The sequence below is a fragment of the Astatotilapia calliptera genome, chromosome 6 (assembly GCF_900246225.1).
Source record: "Astatotilapia calliptera chromosome 6, fAstCal1.2, whole genome shotgun sequence".
NCBI classification, from domain to species: domain Eukaryota; kingdom Metazoa; phylum Chordata; class Actinopteri; order Cichliformes; family Cichlidae; genus Astatotilapia; species Astatotilapia calliptera.
The window spans coordinates 30733583-30753738 of NC_039307.1; the positions used below are offsets into that span (position 1 = coordinate 30733583).

General features: G+C 38.5%; 1 protein-coding gene across 1 annotated transcript in view; it reads left to right on the top strand.

Moving 5' to 3' along the window:
• mad1l1 (mitotic arrest deficient 1 like 1) overlaps positions 1-20156 on the top strand; it is a 60418-nt gene that overhangs the window by 26554 nt on the left and 13708 nt on the right. The window contains exons 16-17 of the mRNA XM_026171644.1: positions 6950-7175; positions 12054-12247. Coding sequence (XP_026027429.1) covers positions 6950-7175; positions 12054-12247 — 420 coding nt within the window. The remainder of the gene's footprint in view (positions 1-6949; positions 7176-12053; positions 12248-20156) is intronic.

Here is a 20156-nt window from a genome sequence, read left to right on the forward strand (position 1 = left end):
TTTGAGTGGTCACTAAGATGAGAAAAGTGCTACATAAATGAATTATAGCCATTTCCTGTTATAAATAACTTAAACAGATTTGATCAAGAAATTCAAGAAAAGCCATCAATGTTCAGTTTTTTAAGTAACAAAATAAATAAGAGCTGCAAGACACAAGAGTGGTCATGCAAAGACTTGGTTTATACATGTGGCAGAAGAGAAGATGACATTGTGCATTCTAGTTATTCCTGACAGCATCATTTCTACTGATCTGTCTACATGTGGGAGGTTTGATACTAAGGAGGAGCCCGTAAAACTTGGTCTCCCATGTGACATGGTACTGCTCTGCAGACCTTCATGCTTTGTAGGCAAGGCCCTCATCTCCTCTTGCTCATCCATGAATCCCTAAGGCCTGGGTCCCTATGGCATTGCCTGACAGTCATTCCTATATTAATATTACATAGAAAACTGCTGTGGGCCTGTGCACAGACCTGGTGGTTTTTTTTAGACCTGCTCAAATCCAGCTGAAGATATAGATGTGAAGGTGCTCTCAATGATACACACTTAATATATTATGACACAGAAACCAAGGAATCTGAATCAGTATAAAATATGGATGTAGGGCCCTGATGGGGAGAGAGGACATGCCTTAAACCTGTGCTATTTTGCAACCAAGATGGGGCGGTGTAAACGCTCATCTCGGGGCTTCAGAACAGGACTTTAAAAAACAATGGGTGATGTCACAGTATTTACTTTCATATTCTACACTGTCGGTGGTTACCTCATGGACACCTGTGGTTCTTGGAGCCCTTGATCTGCAGCTTCCTGGCTCTTCAGAACGACGTAGAATCTGCTGTTTGTTCTTTTCATGTGTCTAACCGTAACTTAGATAGGATTTTATCAAAGAATACCAGATTGTCCAAGCCTTACGCTGGTAAGCCCATTACCAGTCAAAACATTGTTAGCGGAGACTGTGACTTTACTTCTCCTAACTCTGTCTTGAGCTTTCAGGCTCCACTTCATGTCTGCTTAACAACAGGGAGCCAATTTCAAGTCACTATCAGGACATCTGTGCTGCAGATAGCTCGTCATCCACAAATTTCACCCATTCAGGAATAACCATTGGAGTGGAACCTCCACAAAGATACAGCCCTAGTTCCCTCATTGCCTTTGAGACAGGGATATAGTACCTATTCAGCAACTGCTCTGAGTTTCTCATAGCCTGCCTGTGTCACAGGAGGCCACACTAGGGTTTCTGCTTGCTGTGTTTGTTTGCCAGTTGACATCACACAGTTGTTCCATAGAAGCAGCAAGTCTCTTTTGTTTATTCTCAAGTTACGTGCTTGTGCACTTTGTTTTACTTAAAACCAAAGCTGTCCACATGTTAGGCATAGGTCAGTGCTAGGGCTGAACGATATATCGCATTTGCGATAATATCGCGACATGATCAAGTGCAATTTTCTAACCGCAAAGGCTGCGATTATACTCTGGACATGTCCAAATTCATGGGCTGCATCCTCCTGAGGCCGCATTTGTAGACCGATTACGTCACAGCGACGTGCCGAAGGCTGTCCAAATTACTACCATATCCCAGAATTCATAGCGCGGCCCAGCCAAACTCCAGTTTCCAACAATGGCGGCCGCTACTAAGTTTTAAAATTACTCATACTAATCTTTCTGGGTCACAAAATAAACTTTTAACATATTTTCAGGCGAGAAAGTAGTTGTGTAAACATCAAATATCTGCTCGGTTTATCAAGATATCCCATATTTGCAAAAGTGCTTCGACGTTTTCAGAGGCGTCTGCTACCCACCAGCTCGACAGCTAGCCGGGAGCTCGAGGGTTACTGATGCGGCCGAGAACGGCACAACTCCCGGCACATCATTTTCAGATCACCGCGGAGTTTCGCTGCTCGGGTTAAACGTAATATATAAGTCACTTAGACAACCTAAAATGTTATTGTTGGGCTTTTTTCAGTGTTTTGTTTGTTCGTGAGTAAATCGGTTTGGCTGAGATTAAAGTTATTAGATTAGATAAAATAAAACTTTATTAATCCCCCGGGTGGGTTCCTCCTTGGTTTTCACACAGCTGACTAAACGTCAAACAGAAAACTTATTAAACAGAAGTATGAGACAGTCGAGAATTTACACCAGTGTCTGGTTATATTTTAGATAGCAAGGAGCAGACGGCCGAGTTTATTAAACGCCACTGAGACAGCGGTGACGCTAATCAGAAGGCTAGACCGTCCAATTTCCAATTTTATTAGTTTTATTTATTTAATATTATTTTTTAATTGAATGACTGTCTAGTAGTTCACAGATGTCGAAAAACTGAGTGTGGTAAAGCCACTGATTTTGTTTATGTATATTTCTGCAATCTGCACATTGTACTGACTTTCATTTTAATGTTTACACCAGGGTTCCTTGTCAGCACTTTATGCTCAGATGTTTGTAAGCTAAAAATAAACTATTGTGTATGTTCAAATATACTGTTGTGATTGAAGAAGTTAAATAAAAATGTCAGTCATCAATTCATGCATCACCTCATGTCATCATAACAGAGGTCTGTCTTCCAGGAAAGAACAGTTTAAAATTAATGTAATATAGTATTGGCCATACTATATGATGTATTGCTTGTCTTTGTTTAATAATACAGAAGACAAAGACCTTAAAAAATAATCGCATATTGCATCGCAATCGCAATATTGGGGCAAAAAATCGCAATTAGATTATTTTCCATAATCGTTCAGCCCTAGTCAGTGCCGTGTTAATGAAATTCAGTTTGTGGTGGCCCATGTGACTGAATGAGCCACATGGGCCGGTAAGCTGTTGGTTGACCGTTCAGTCTACTTTCCTACCCTCATGTGTGGTCAAAAGCTCTTGGTAGTGACTGGAAAAATGAGAATGCTGACGTGTCTGAGTTGAGTCATTACTCGCACCGTGAAAGAGGCTGGTTGAGGTAGTTTTGGCATATGACCTGGAGTTGTTCAGGGCATCTCCCACTGGGCACACACACACTAAAGAGATCTCTTGAGAGCTTCTTGGAAGTGGTTAGAGATCTCTGCTTAGACTCCTGCCCCCAGGAGGCAGGGAGGGAGGGATGGATGGAGTTTTGAGATGTCAGCTATCAGACAAAGTGACTTGCATCTTTTAATAGGGATTGTCCCAACAGTGGTCACTGAAGAATTAAAGAGGCAAACATGGGACACACAAGTTACCAATTCTTGTGTCAAATCTCCAAACTATCCTGGGTGGGTAGTAGTCGTGTGTACTGGTGCTTGTCCATTGGCAAGCAGATGTGAGAGTGAATGGTACCAGGCAGCTTCTAGGTGTGAATGGTGGGTAATGAGTATTAATATTTTCCTCTCACTAAAATCACACTAAAATAAAAGTAAAAAGAATAGAAATGGATAAGTGAAAACTGTTCCCTTTTTGTTCAAAAAATGTTAAAATTATTTCAAATAAAGTCTTGTTCCACTCTTGGCGGATGGGGTGAGTGTACATCACAGTTCAATTTGATCTGGTCCTTAAAATGCATCTGATCTTCTGGACAGATTTTTTTTTTTTTTTAAAGGACTGAGCCTTTAGCCTGCCAATATCTAGACAGCAGCTTCAATCTGTTTTCTGATAATGTCACTCAGTGGAAGAAGCCCGTCTCGCCAGCATCTCTGCTGTCTTTCCATTCAACCTCACTTTATCGGTTCGTGTGGTTTAAGGTTGATGGTACCCTCCACTCTCAAATTCATGCACACTCATCATTAATGTGTCACCTGTTCCATCAGTGACTCATGTGTCCCCTGTGGTTGGTGCTGTGTTGAGTATATAAGTGGATGTTTCAGCGCAATTTGTTCTGCATCTGTTAAAGAACAGAGACTGTTCTTTGGACTTCAACCTCCCCCCAAAACTCGTATTCTTGTCTTGTTCTCTTATTCATTCTTTCTTCCTCATACATTTGATCTTGCTCCGATGCTCCCTCTCTCCCTGCCTTTTGCTCTTTTTTTTTTTTTTTTTTTTTTTTTTTTTTTTTTTTAACAGACTGCACTCTGGTATTAGATGTGTTGTTATTGTTGTTCTATGAATAAGAGATATGTAGCCTCGAGCACTTAGAATGGCATTCCACCTTGCTGCACTGTAAATTATGTGTGGAAGAACAGGCTCTATAATATGCATGTAAATACGTCTACACACACACACACACACACCAACTTACAAAATCTGAAGAACTGTAATATTAAGAAGCTCGCTTTGAAAACTCAGACAATTTGGCTGTTTTCTGTTTTTGCAGCAATAAACGTATTTATAATTTTTAATGAAGTGGTGCACCTTTTTTCCTACTGAATGCAGACATGGATGCAGAATAAAGTGTAATATTACATTTGCTCATTTTGGAGATGATTGTCCTTTGTGTGTGTTTTTTTTTTTTTTTTTTTTGATCAGTGGATCACACTTATTCACTGTATTACTTTTGTTATGAAATGTGAAAATGGCAAATATAGGAGGACAGTCAACCCAATTAAAAATAATTATGCCATTTGGCTTGCTTTGAAAGCAATGTGCTTGAAAGGCAAAGAGAAGTAACTTTGCTTTTGTTTTTTGTTTAGTTTAGTTTGTTTTTATTCTGTTGAGCAGTAAATTAAAACGTTGCCCTTCAGCTCAGTCCAGACATCCTGAAAGTGAAATATGAATCCACAGCAAAATCTTTCTAATTTAATTTAGCTTGACCTAAATTTTTAAAGACGAAGATTTTTAATTTATTTTTTTTGCTTTTTGACAGCATGTAGCTTTTGACTGCGTTTTTCGAACTCTAATCTACATATCTGTCTCTTCCTTCCATTTTCTCTCTCTGGTTATCATAAGGCACATACAGATGCAGCTTTAAATAAACTCTCTGTAAACAGATGTAGAACTTCAAAAGACTGAAGTTGAAGAAAATGAAAGGGCAATTTGTTTGGCTGTGACTGTGTGTGTGCTGTGGAAAAATACTTGATGTTAAGTACACACATCTACTGTTACTCAGTTCGAGAAATGTAATCGTTTCTTATAAAGTACATGAAAGAGTTATTTATGAGCTTTTCTGTACGCTTCATCCACTCTGGTCTTTCTCGACGCTGAAGGCAGTGGTACCCGGACACCGTTTGTTTTTTACCATGTTCTTTTATTTGTCCTTCACCGTTTCTCTTCCTCATATACTCTTTCTTCTTTTCTGTCTTTTACTCTGTAGTTTATTTGGCAACCGTCGCTTGGAGGCATATAGAATCTAATTTAGCCTGTAATCAAGAGCTCAGATAGGGGTGTGTACATGTTGTGAGCGTTCCTGTTTGAGTGTGTCTCTCCTTATATTGGCATTAAGCGACTTTTATTTAGCCAGACCTTGCAGAGTGAGAAGAAAACACTAGGAAAGAATACTTTCTCGTTAATGTGTCTGTTTGATATAACTGAAAACATTATTTCCTCATAGGGAAAGCTCACGTGAACGTCAAGAGCTTTCGATCACACTGTCGAGTATTTTTTTATGCTAACCTCCTCTCCCAATCTGTAATGTGAGATCAGTTGTAACCATTTCTCTCCATGTATAGCAAACTGAAATTGGTTATAAAAGGTTTGCAGGGTTTTTCTTGCATATGTTGGTCTCACACCAAAGGAACGTGTTTTGGGGTGTTTCCGCGTGTTAGAACGTGTGGAACGTTATAATTACAATGAGTGTAAAACTGTAATGACCTGATCTGACATCCCAAGATGAGAGCAGAGTACAAGTCTTTTAATTAATGTAGTTTTCAAATGATCAGTATTTAAAAGTACGGTAGGATCATTATTGTACATTAAATATTTCGGACTTTTCGTCTTCTCTTTTGTTTGGCCTGGTTATATTTTGTATTCTCTCTCTTTTTTTTTTTTTTTTTGCCTGTCCCATTTGGTTCTTTAGCCGTCAGAATTGTTGTTTGAAGACCAACAAGGATACCCAACGGATTTACTTTGCCAAATGGATCATCACGGCCTTGCTGTATTGGTCCATTTGATCGACCTTTGTTGTTATTATTTATTTTATTTTATCTTCAGTTGTTACAGGCGGGACAGACATGACTGACGGATAGAAAAGGGAGAAAGAAAGATGAAGGAAAAGAAAATCAGAAGGGAAGAGGGACAGTGAGGAAGGGCTCTTAAAAAGAGAGAGAAGAGAGAAAAAAAATCTCCTGGATCACCTGTTGAGAGAAAGAGAAGAGAAAACAAGCAAAAAAACAGAGCAACATACTAAACACAACACCGTCACGTTAATCTAGCTAAGTGTAAACAGCAGTAAATACTAAATATTGAATGTTGTTGTGTAGCAAGCAGGACCGACAGCACACAATGTATTCTGTATTCTCACAATGTATATTTTGTATTCTCTTTGTTTATTTTAATTTCTTATTGTTATTTACTTGTTGCTGTCAATATTTTTGTTATCACAAAGAAGTTAATGATAGAAATCATTGATATTGTGGCTCAGCTAAATTAAGTCAATATTTGGTGTGGTAACTCTTTGGCATTAATAGAGCTATTGCTGCCAGTTTTCGTTTATCAAAGCTACAAAGCTGATCATGACTGGAAGGACACCGGGTTCCTTAAAGGCAGTCATTTTTAAGGAATCAGATTTTTCATGGGTGCTGCTGCCTGCTCATCTAGGGCACTCATCGAACAGAGAAGAGACTCAGGCAGGGGAATGCAACTTTCCACTCTTTGGTCATTACACTGCTGCATTTGTCACAAGGCATTCTTATTTTTCAGGGGGAAAAGCGCTCTGTAAAAGAATATGAAAAGTCACTAAATCTGACAGAGTTGTTGAGTTGGCAACAGCGAGGTGAACTGAAGCGTGATGATCACTGCTGTGAGTGAGGAATGTGAGGCGCCCTGGATGCTAAGATGAGATGGTGCATAAAAAATGTTCTGCTCTATAACTGATGGCTGTTTGATCTATGTCTCTGTGTCTCAGGGAGACTACGATCCAGTCAAAACCCGTGTTCTCCACCTCAAAATGAACCCCACCGCCATTGCCAAACAAGAGCGCCAGCAGGAAGTGGAGGCTCTCCGACAAGAAGTGACACGGCTCAGGGATCTTGTACGCTCTTTGCAGAGTGGAGGTGCTGTGGGGCATTCCCAGGATGACACGCACAACCCCAGCTTCAGCCTTAGTTTGGCTCCTTCAAAGGAAGTGTTGGGTAAGATGACACAGAAGTGTGACATCAGAATAAGAGTGAGCTATAATGTCATTCAACAGCAAACAGGGCTTAAAAAGTAATAGGTAATGTCTAGAAGTCAAAGGCAGCCAGTATACCATCATTAAGAGTGGAATAATATGATTGATGGCTGTTAAAAGACAATTACAGTAATAGTATGGGTGTCACTAGAAGTCAGTATTATTCATATCCTCACAATATTCCTTAGGTGGTAGGAGGAGGACTGGGTGACCTCGTTTATATATTTTAAGGTGAAATTGCAGATCCAGGTTTCGGATAGCTGATGTTAGATGAATGGATAAGGGGCCAAGGGAGGGTTTGATCCATGGATGAAGCTTTTCTGATCCGATGACTAGATTTTCTCTTTTTAATTATATTGTTATATAATGTTATAGTTAACATTAGAGGGGAAGTGGATATTTAGACAACATAAAGTACAGATTTTAAAGGTTGTTAAAGGTCCTCTTTACATGTAGACTGATCCAAAAAATATGAAATGGCAAAAAAAGAGAAAAGCCATACCCAACAGTTGCTTTCTAAAGGAACATGTTGCTCTTGGGAACTGCTTCATTGATATTTTGGCTCAGAAAGTCTCTGTCCTCTTAAGTGTCTATATGACAGACTGTTAGAGGGAGGACGTGCAGTTATGACAGGGTTAAATATGCATTTGGAGCTCAGGACAGTTCACTGGTAAAAGTCTGTTGGCCAATTTGTGCACAGCGCTCTGTGCTCGCTCTGTCTGTCTGCTGCTCGCTCACGGTCTCAATTTTCTTTGCACTTCTTTTTTCCAACTCCCAGCCTTCTTATTTTTTTCTCATCTTTCATTCTTGTCTTTTCTGTCATCTTCTCCTGTTCCTGGCATGTTCGCTTCTCTGGCTTTTAATTTCTTATGATATGAAAATTGAGTTTGTAACAAGTAAGTTCAGTTTAAACTCTGTATAGATAAAGCAGACCTAGTGTGTGATATCTGTCCTTATTGCAAGACCTGGGTCAGTGCAATAGAAAGTCTACAAACTTATCAGAGATCAACAGAAACGTTTTAATGTCTATAAAATAATTTAATGACATTTTACCCCATGTAGTGTTACCCTGCTGTCAGTAGTAGTTTAACTTGGCTATAGGCTTTGTGTGTTCAGTTAAGAAATTACCTAAGCAACATTACAGGAACAATACTTCATGTAGCAATTAGCAGCAGGTAGAAAATGTTTTCCATTTTTAATTACATTTAATTAGTAAAATTTACTGTCCAGTTTTATACACCAGCGGTTATTAGTTCTGCCCTGGGTGTTGATGATGAGTTTCCACATTTTTGCATTTTTCACACATTAATACTGGACAATTGTGATGACAAAATTTAAAAGTAAGTTTAGAATTAGAAAAAAATCAGGGCTTTAACTTTTTACTCTTGCTGTTACAAATTACTATTTCATTAAATACAGCTGGGAAATGAACTTTAATGATGATGATAATAATAATAAATAATCATCATCTTTTTTATAAGTTGTCTTGAGCAGTAGTTCTAGGTCTTTATAGGTCTTTCAAAGTTTTTCTTTGGACTTTGGATGCTTTTTCATTCATTTTCAGTCCAGTCCTCGTACAATTTCAGATGAATGTTTTTTTTAGTTTTTCTTTTTGGTTTCTTAAGCCACTTAACACTAACTGTGAATCATTAAAGCATTAAACAGGCACCTAACTCGAGGGGTAAGTCAGATAACTTTGCAAAGAAGCAGTTATTAGCAGCCTGTACCCATTTGTACCCATTTCTTAATGAAAATCTATAACAGTTTAAATATAACCTCCGCACACTGTCTCACTTAGCTCCATCAGGTACCTTTATCAAGTCAGTCAGACTGAAACATTGTGATTTAATAAGTGTCGTAGTGGTTATCGAGACAGTATGCACGAGTTGCATTTTAATTGTTGTGGAACCTTTCTCTTGGTTCATGTGTGCAGAGATTTTTTTTTAAATTTTATTTCAAATCTATGAAAACTTTAAATATTACAGTTTGAGAGGTTTTAAAATATAGTTTTTTATGATTCTCAAAAATTATTAGCTGAAAACTTATCTCAGCAAAAAACAAGTGGAGGCCAGAAGAAGTGGCAGGCATAAAAGTATCATTATCTGAAAGCCACGTCTTTAGAAAGGGTAGTTAATGGGTAGTAAAGCCTGACATATGGCAAATTATACAAGTGGGCAACTGGACAACTTTTCACCATGATGATGATCCTGAATAGAAAAACATACAGTGGAACACTATCAGTCATGGATGGGCCTCCCCAGAGGCCAGACCTCTACATTATTGAAGCAGTGTGGGATCATCCTGACAGAGAACAGTCCTTCAAGAAGCCTGGGGAAATGTTCCTGAAGACTACTTAAAGAAATGAAAAGAAAGCTTGACTAAGAGAGTTCAGGCTGTGTTGAAGAGTAAGAATAAAAATGGTCGTACTAAATATTGATTATGCATGTTTGCACTTTTCAGTAAATCGCTGCCCCTATTTCCCATTTCCCTTATATAATGATGTGAGGGGTGGCTCAAGACGTTTGCAGATGTTTTGGGACACTACAGTTTAGTTTAGTTTTTGTTTGTTTTTGCTTCTGATACAAGTGCAAATTTTAGCAGTATTTTAGACTGAAAACGAGAGAAGAAAATATATAAATAAGACGCTCCCTATGCAGCTGGCAGCTTTTGAGCCATTATGTACACAGACCTGTAGACACCAATCAAGACTGAAATACAGAAGTCACCAAAACTGTAAAAGTTTGTGTGAAAAGTATTCTAACTAATACTCGGATTTAGTAACTCAACACGTACGTTGACACATTTGTGTGCCCACTTGTACGTGTTTGTCTTTGCGATTGCACAGATAACGACATGTCCACATTCCTGTGTGTCCACTTGTCTGCACGGAGAAGGAAATGTATTGGTTGCTGCAGCCTGAGAATTCCCAACCATTTTCAGGGCATTTTGATGGCTGTCATAAAGTGACAGTTTTGTCACATTTCTGAAGTCTTGAAACACTATTTAACCGCGGTGACTGACACTTGAGAGGAGCCCAGTCACCCAGGAGACAGACAGGCACGTAGACACTCACTGGCAGACTCAGTCCCAGACTCTTAAGTTTATACTTTCTAGTCATTCACTTGTTTAATAATGACAGATAAAAATGTAATCGGCCAAGCTATACGCTATTAAGAGGAGAATGATGAGTAGAAATAATTATCAGTCGCAGCAGGGTTAGAAGTTATGGGAATAAAAACTCCCTGACTGCTCTTGAAACGACGCATTATGTTGTAAGAGAATAGAGAGTTTTGACTGACTGATGCTGACTGTAGAGAGAGAGGAAAAAAGTGAAAAGGACTGGTTGTTAAGTAAGGTATAACCCTGAACAATGTAGGTTCACATTTGAGCAGCAGAAATGCTTTTAACCTTTTAAAAAATCAGTAGCAAACACCAAGCTTTTCAGAGGTGTTAGGTAAGCATTTCTTTGCCTGGTTACATCATCTCCCTCCATGTGTTTTTGTTTTTTTGGTTAATAGTCTTTACGGTGCTCCTGCCTGCACTCGTTTTTTTCTTTTTTCTTTTTTTTCTTTTTACATTTTCTCAGATTTGCATACATCACAGTGTTGAGAAGATCGGCACAAATATCTATAAAAAGTAAATATTTGCCTCTTTGTGGTTGTTCCTTTCCCAGCTCTCCTTTTACCACTTGTGTACTTACAAAATGTTCATGGCTCCACATTTGCATCTATATCCTTTTTAACTTTCTCTTCTGTGGTGATCACATTGTAAATAATTACCTCCACAACGACTCATTTTTTCCTCAGACAAACTAATTTCTCTGACTTCTCAAATCAAGTCTCCAAATTAAAGTAATTATCCCAAATTGATTTTCAACAAATTAAAGTCAAGCCCCATTCTGTTTCTCCCCTTCATGATTATCTCTGCTCCCAGCTAGGAGATGCAGCTGACTGCTTCAGACGCCACCGTGCTCTGCTTTATAGTAGTATGTAGACCCTGAGTGAGCAGAGGGATTGCTGTGGGGTAGAGATTGATATCATTCACAACTTTTTGATGCTGGTATCTAGGGGTGTCACGATATTTAGTAGTTGGTACCAAAAACAGTAGATGAGTACATGATTCTCTACACCCAGTTTATGTTGCTAAACATAAACACCATAAACTCTTTAATAAAAAGTTATTTTAACTAACTGGGAAACTTTAAAATGGTAAAATTATATCATTGATGGGAGACAGGCAGCAGTGTTTTGATGATTAATGTAACTATTGCTGTAACATTAAATATTTATGCAACATTAGGCATTGCTAATATTTCAGCCTATGGTTCATCGATGATTTAATTCCACCCATCTCAAGCTAAATAGTAACGTATTTGTGCTCTATACCATGAGAAGGATAATACTCTGATACTCTGAATGTTCATGGATGTTAAATTGAAAAGCATTCGCAGATCTAATTGCACATCTTCCTCTCTTGGTCTGAAAAGCAAAAATGGAAATGATTTAAATATTGCCTTTTGGGAATCAGTTATCACCCCCTGGTCATCGCCCTCAAATGTTAAGTAGTTCCATGCTAGGCTCTCCACTGGTCTCTTTATCTGATTCTCCACCCTGGTTTGAGCTTTTGTCTCCCACTTGTAGTCTTTTTCTTCTGTGCGTTCAGAATCCAGGTTTATTTAAATTGACTAAATCTTTATTTTTATGGCTTTGCTATTTAATAATATCAAGTCTTTGAGATGCTAATTTAAGTTGCTGGAGTTATTCCAGAAACTCTACATATTGATAGCATATAACTATGCTATCAAAATAATTGTGCTGTATAACTGATTTGTGTGTTGCAGATTTGCGTAAACAAATGGAGAGTTCAGAGCTGAGGAACCAGAGACTTAAAGAGGTGTTTCAGAGAAAAATACAGGAGTTTCGCACAGTGTGCTACGTCCTGACCGGCTACCAGATCGATATAACCACTGAGAACCAATACCGGCTCACGTCTGTCTATGCGGAGCACATGGATGACTCCTTGCTCTTCAAAAAGGTATGAAGAGTTCATCTAAGGTTGGGGATGCCGTCAAATGCCACAATATTTTAAATTTAAATAAATAAGAACAATAATTAGAAGCTGAAACAAGACCTGAAATTTATACGTACACTGATAATCCAGCCTTGCGTACAAGTAACACGTTTTTTTTCTTTTTTTTTGGGGGGGGGGGGGGGGGTTGTGTTATTTTACATCCTTCTTTATATACAGACCTGAACTGATCAGATATGGAAACATGTAGCTTTTAGCCACAGATTGTGTGCATCATTAAACAGCAGCGTGAAGTTAAAATGGGCACACTGTCAGCAAAACTCCTACAGGCTATGGCATCTGTGTAAGTGTTGATATCTGTCCCAGGGAGCTCTTTTAAAAAAAAAAAAGCGCCTCGGGAAGTTTAGATTTGACCTTGCAAGGTGCCGCATCACTTTGCCACATTGTGCATCGGCTTAGCGATGCAGCGAGACGAGCACTATGCCAACAGAGACTCTTTGCTTTGTGGTTTAAATTTGTATGTGTGGGAGACTGGCAGCGTCTGTGTGGAAGAGAAGAAGAGAGTGATGACTGGGCAGTGTCACAGGGTGGGTTTTACATTAATCGATCACCACTCACTTATTGAATGGGCTAAATAAAAGCTGAATTTGTCATTATCCCTTAGCTTTTTAGAAAGCACTTTTTTTTAAGCTTAACACAGCTTTTTTTTTTTTTTTTTTTTACTCTTTTACTTTCCTCTCATCTTTCCATCCTGGAGTTTTGTTTTTACCTCTGCTTATTGCTCAGTCTGTCTCTCGTTCTCTCTGTAGCCCAATTGTGTAGCATTAGCTAATTTCCATGTTGCTGCGGCTATCGTGTTCTGATGGCGGCCCCTAGCTAGAGCAGAAACCCTGGAGAATCCGTAATGGCAAGGTGGCAGAGGGGCGGCTTTATTATCTTGGCAGGTAATTATTGCTGTCACATGCTAATTTATTGCGACTGGTCATCAGTGCCTTGCTCAAGGACTCTCGAGAATTCTGCTGAAATTAAGAATAGCTGAAAAAGGAAAAATATAAAATAGGAGCGGTGTGTAAACGTGCACATGCACTTTTTTTGTTTTTTCTTTTGATTTCTGTCCGGTCTGCTCCATCGAAACCACCTGCGACTCTGCCAGAAGAGATAATTCACTGTCAATATTTATTAACCTCAGAGTGTGTCCATAAAACACACACATATACAGACTCACACACAGTCATAATGCCCTCATGGCGCGCACTGTCACACTCAAATGCACACATACTCGTTCCAATCTCAACACTCTGTCACACCGCACAGCACTTGCTACCACCTCACACTGCTGGCTGCACGTGCATACAGATGTACAAAGCCACACATGCATACCCAAAACGAATGCTAACACCCTCTGTATTAGTATTCAAAGTATGCACCATTGCGAGCGTGTATGACAAACACTTAGTGGCTTATGGGAGCAGAAAGGCCTGTACTATTATTGGAATACAAAAATCAACACCCGCGCATACACACATAAACACACATAAACACACAGTGACATTCATGTTTTAAAGAGGATACACACTAGGACACATAAATACAGTATGTGTATATATATATTCTGCTTTTTAAGCATGCGTGTGACTTTAATCTGGGGTATGAGAATGTAAAGTGGACTAATTGTACTATGAAGCAAGAGAGAAGGGAGATAAAATGGGGGGATTTGGGACAGGAAGCATAGAAGTCTTTACAAATAGGATTCTAATGTTATTCACCTCAGCAACAGGGTTGCCAGATAATCCTGCTAATATCCCCCTCTAGAAGAGGCACCCAAATCCCCCTCCTATAGCGTAAGCTGTTTAACCTGCAGTAGTCACGTTCCCCTGCCCTCGCTCTTGTCTCATGCATTCATTACTGTATGTCACACTCATTAAAATGTATTTTCATTGTTTGTCAGCCCTGTAACCTTACTGTAGTTTGGTGTTTTAAATGGTTAATGAGGCTACATGTTGCTCATTTACAGGGTCACAGTTTTATGTTTTGGTTCTACTAGAATATGCTTACATGTTTTTGATATTCAGAACTTATTTTTTCTGGATTTCCCTAAAAGAATTTTGTCAGTTGAATCTTTTAAACACAACAGTTCAGATATTTGCTCCAGTTCATGGTTGATGTCTGATGTATGGCTATCATGTGGAGCAGAAAAATGATTCGATGATACAGGGACAACATATATACTGTTGTTCAGATCAAGCTTCTTTCGACTCATTTTACTTAGAACATGGAAATGCATTAACATAAGAACTAAAACCATAAAAAACCACTCTGAGTTTCCTGATCAGAGAAAGTTCAATCAACTTTGAGCATGTTCAATCTTAGTTTCACCACATTTCACCATGGCAACAGGTAAATACAGAGCAGAGCCTTCAAAACGTTTTATAGGGTCTGCTTTAATAATTTACAAACTTCATTTAAACCAAAATGTAAAAATTGACTATAAATCTAATTATCCAGCCATAATCAGCTGAACTTTGCAATTTACCTAAAAAAGGAAAATAAAAGGTTTATCGACTTGGAGTCTACTTTGAGATTAGGAAATTACTTGTGTGGTTTTCATGGTAAAGTTCTGCATTAATAAAATGATAGGTTTGATGTGCTGTGGTACAATTGTTATATTATCATCCATAATAGTTATAGACCTGTACAGCATTTGATGTCAATTGTTTTGATATGTTTGCACGATATACTTCAAAGTCAAAGGGAATGTCATTATGTTGGCACCAAAATGCTGCTGTTTTTGATCAGTTTTACCAAATAGTCTGAAGCCTGACTGTGTAACAGCCAGCCTTAAAGTGGAAGGAGATCAAAGCTGCAGGCATCAGAACCGACCGTAACTGTGTGATTCTTTTAGTGCCGCCAACAAGAAACAGTGATCATCATCTTCATTGCCCAGAGTTTATGCAGAACTGTTGTTGGTTGATCAATAATGGGTTAATGTTACATTAGATTTGTTAAAGCCATTATTTACCTAGGAAAAGGGTAGGGGTTTTTTTTGGGGGGGGGGGGCTTAGTGTAGCTTGTGCATGTGCTTTATATTTTTAGCTCACTCCTAGGTGAGCAATCTGATTAGCATCAGTGATTAGATATTTATGAGGCTCTGCTAATCAGAGAGATAGACACCTTAGGAATGTGAGTGATTGACTTATTTTAGCATTTTTCTTCATGAAGCTTCAAGGAGAAGATGCCGAATGAGTGTTATATTAACGTTTGTGAATTTAAGAGTTCACATAAGCCCATAGGTTAAAAAAAAACCAAAAAAAAAACCCAAATATTGAAAAATGACTGGAAAAGGTTGTTTATTTATGCATAAACACTTTTGACCTTGCTGCAAATCTTGCTGTAGATTTTTCTGTATTCATTTCCTCTATGGTATTAGAAATAGAATTTTATTTTTAAACTGTTATTTATTTTTGTTTTATACAATCAAACTGTGCAGTTGCTTAAATAAAATGGTAGATTTGACACAATGTGATTCACATTGAGATTGAGGTTTATATTGTCCTGACTTGTGCCTGAGAAACCTGAGATGAGCAACTTTTAGTCTAGTCAGGCCAGTTTAAAAATAAGAGAAGAACATTGTAGATAAACAAGTCTTCCAAGTTGTGCGTCTTTGTAAGTAATCTCCCAAAGCAGACCCACTGCTGGGCTTACACACCTCTGCTATTGATTAGCTCATTAAGAAATAAACAAACACGCACAGAGCTCTCCACAGCACTTACTAAAAACTTCTCGATGTTCTCTATTCACTGACATTTTTTCCTCTCGTTTCATTCCTTGCCTCCTTTACTCTCTCTCCCTCTTCCTTCACTTCCTTGACACACTCTCCCCTGTCTTCCCTTCCTAATGAAAGGAGAAGATAAAATCTCAGGGCCAGCTCATTAAAACACACTCCCAATTAACTGTCAGCCCTCTCACAAAAGAGAGATGGAGCGGAAGAAAAACGTATGAGGGAACGGTTGAGGATAGGTGATACGCAGACAGAGTAGAAGCAATGGAAAAAGTGCCTTTTGAAAAAGCAAAATAATTTGTGTCTGTGTGTGTCAGTGGGCGAAAGAAGAGGACAGTTAATAAAGTACAGTTTATGAACACTGTCGAGACTTAATGACCTGTCTCTGTTTTATCAGCCACCGGGGAATGATTAACGCCACACAAATGTGTGTTTGCCTGTGAGGGTGTGTAAGACGGATTGTAAGCCATCACAGCTTGAACAGTTTATTCATTTGTCTGTTATAGCTTAATTTTGAAATAACTTAAAGCAGAGCTTGACTGCCAGGGAAGCTGGTTGCAACAGCTGTAAGGAGCTCGAAAGGTTACTGGTGTCAACATCGCCTCCCTCCCAAAGGGAAAGGAGGTTTTATGTATTCATCCTCTACTACAGTGCTATTGAATATATCTATTAAAATATCGACACAGCTGATGTTAAAAAGGAGGACAGTTATAGAACAGTCTTATTTATAATGTATGCTTACATTAGTCCTTTTCCTGTATCAGTTCTTTGCCGTTCCACGTTTTTGGACGGTGATTGTCTTTTGTAATTTTACCTCTGTACATCACCACAGTGAATTTTACATGAAATCACGTTTTTTATTGAAATGCTGACTGTCAGCTTTTAATTCAAGTGATTTAACACTATAGCATTAACAATTTAGGAATGAAAGGCATTTCTATACGCATCCCTCTGTTTTCAGAGGATCAAAATTAATTGGACAATTGACTGATAAGCAGATTAATGGCCATGCGAAGCCTGCTTCTTTGTTACTTTATGACAAATTAAGTTGATAAAAGATCTGGAGGCGGTGTTCAACTAGCTGCTCACTAGAACTAAATATGAGATTAAAAATCAACAATGAACGCAGCAATATAAAAAGGCCTGAAGATCCACAGAAGGAAACTGAATTTAAAGATCATAAAATCATTTCCATGGTTAAGAATCCTCTACAACAATTAACCAAACAGAGAACCTTTTCGAAGAGCCAGGCTTGTCATTCTCAAAGTCTACAACCAAGAGACAGCAGGTCATGAAAGAATCCAGAAACTTCTAAAGAACTGCAGACTCACTGGCCTCAGATAAGGTCAGAGTTCATGATTAAACCATAAGAAAGATACAAATAATGGCATCCATGGGAGAGTTCAAGGAGAAACGACTGCTGACCTAGAATAACACAAAGGCTCATCTCATGATTGCCAAAACATTTGGGAAATGATTCTGTGGACCGATGAATCAAAAGTAAAGCTTTTAGAAGGTTTGGGTCTGATCACATCTGACAAAACATTTCATAGAAAGAACATCGTGGCCGAGCAGGTCATCTGCTAATTGGAAGGTTGGTGGTTCGATCCCTGCTCCAGTCTGCAGTCGCCAAGTTACTAACCCCAAAGTAAGAACCAGTCCATTTATAATTTACCTTGCTCGAATCTTTATTATTATTTGGGAAATGTAGGCTTATTTATTTATTTTTACTTTCTTATTATTTTTCCTCTGCAGTATTAAAAATGGCATTGAGCCTTTTCCCAGGTATCAGTATAAAGTTTGAAATTTTAGTTTCATGACAGCCCTACTACTACAAACTTCTTTGAATTGACACTGAAGGTTTGCACTTTAATCACATATTGATTGTTTAATCTGAAGTCCACTGTGATGTTGATTATGGACCTGACACCTTTTTTTTTCTTTGTTGTAAATCAAGTTAATATGTATACCTCCATGACGATGAGGGATTAAGTATTTATTAGGCCTCAAAAAAAAGTATGTTTGGAGACACGGACAGCTTGGCTGACATGACTTGTCTGGAGTGATTGAGTTGACATGTGGGTGAAGCAGGCCAGGTGAGTCATTCAGCAGAGATTTAAAGTCACATGGATGTAGTTTTTCTTTAGTTGTGGTTTGTAACTTTCTTGCATTTGTCAGTGAAGTTGGCAGTACACTTTAGTAGTTTTCGAGTGTTTTTAAACTTGTTTTAATTTGTTTGTTTTAGTTCATTATGATTATGGATCGTTCTACAGGTAGTAGTACTGACAGACCCTCAGGAGGTTACAATATGCTGTTTGTTTGGTAACATTTATTTATTTTCTCAGTGGCTTCCAATTTTAGTTTTAAGTAGAATGTACAGTTTGCGATCTAGCAAACCAATGATGCTTAACGCATTGATTTTTGTAAAACAATCAGGTTGTAGGTCTCAATCCTCTCACTTTCCAAAGGAGGAATAATATAATATACAGTGCGCTGTACATAGCAGTTAATGCCATTTCCACATTGATGCTAGAGTAATCTAAAGTACATTAATGTTTTATAATTCAATGCATAATTAAATCAAAACCCTAAAAGACTGATACCTTTAATTTGAAGCTGTGTGTGGAACTTTGTGGGTTATTAATATTAATTAATATTCAGCTTAAACCCATTCAGCCTTACGAAAAATACTGAAAAGTTGGAAGAATGGGACTGCAGTACAATTTCAATAAATGTCCTGCCTAAATTCCAGGAGTTATGTCCAACTTATTGCAAATTTAATTTGCCACCTTTAGGTTTTCCGATTTGTTCAGTGAACACTTCGCCATCAGTACTCATTCATCTGTAGCTGCTATAGCATTGTAGCATATCTATTTTTAGCTGAATCTGATCAAACAAGGTCTTTTTTTTTTTTCAAACCGCTAATGTAGTTATTAAAAACAGTCTTTCAGGATATTGTTGAGCCACTGTTTGTGTGTACTGTGCAGTCAGATAACTCCCTTTGTACAGTGGAATAACAGCACATTGTGTGTTTTATTCCACTCTCTTTTTTTTTTCATTAAAATCTCAGAGCGCATGTACACACAATAGCCTCTTGCTCATGTGTACAAGATGGAGTTGAGAGCCATAAAAATGAATATGAAAGTGAAAAAGAGATGAGTGGGTGTTTGAAATATTTTGGGAGAAGAAGGCTTACTGGGACTGAATTTCACTTTGCTCACTGACTGAAACAAAACACTCAATGATGTATCGCTGATAGCAATAAAGATAAACATGAGCAAAGCACTAATAAACAGTAAACACAAAGGCTGGTGGGAATACAAGAGAGAATAAATTAAGTACTTCTTCAGTGGATAGGACTGTATGTACTTAAGCCTTCAGAGAGCGGTCTCGGAGTGAAAACTCCCAGAGAAAGAGGAGAATGTTGACTCTGATTCCTCCTGACAGTTTCCTGTCCCGCTTGCCCTCGGGGTGTGTATGTGAATATGCGGGCACGCGTGTGTCTGTGCGTGCACTTTCGCGTGCCTGCTCTTGTCGGCGTCACTGCCTCCTCTGGTCGATGTTCGGAACATATGTCTGCTGTCTCCATGGTAACATGATACATCACACCCACACATAAGTCCACCTGAGGTCATGAATATTCCCGAGCCGGAGAAGGCTGCTTCGTCTCTGCCACGGACTCGAGGAAAGATGACCCATTAATGCCGGTGCTAAGTGGTCATCAGTTAATCACATTTGTATTAATAAAAAACATTTTTTGGGGAAAAATAACATCAATTATTTATCCACTTCTGATCAATAGGGCTGCTGAGTCTCAGAAGTAGTTTACGTGTGCGCACAAACTCATGGATTGAGAAAGCTACGTACACATCGGCCCCATTGATGTCCGTTTGCAGTTATGGTGTAGCTTACAGGACTAAGTGGGTCACCCATCGTATAGTATAGCTGCTGAATTAGCCACTGCTAGCAGAACACTCTAGAATTTCTAACTGAGCTATCATCAGTCAAGTTGCAATGTGAGAAATGTAGGCTAATGTAAGCTTTGAGGTTTGTGCTGTAAATATTCTCCATGCTGCTGTTTGGCAATAAAAGGTTACCTATCTTTTCTGCTTTCTCTTATGTATCTGTGACTCTTAC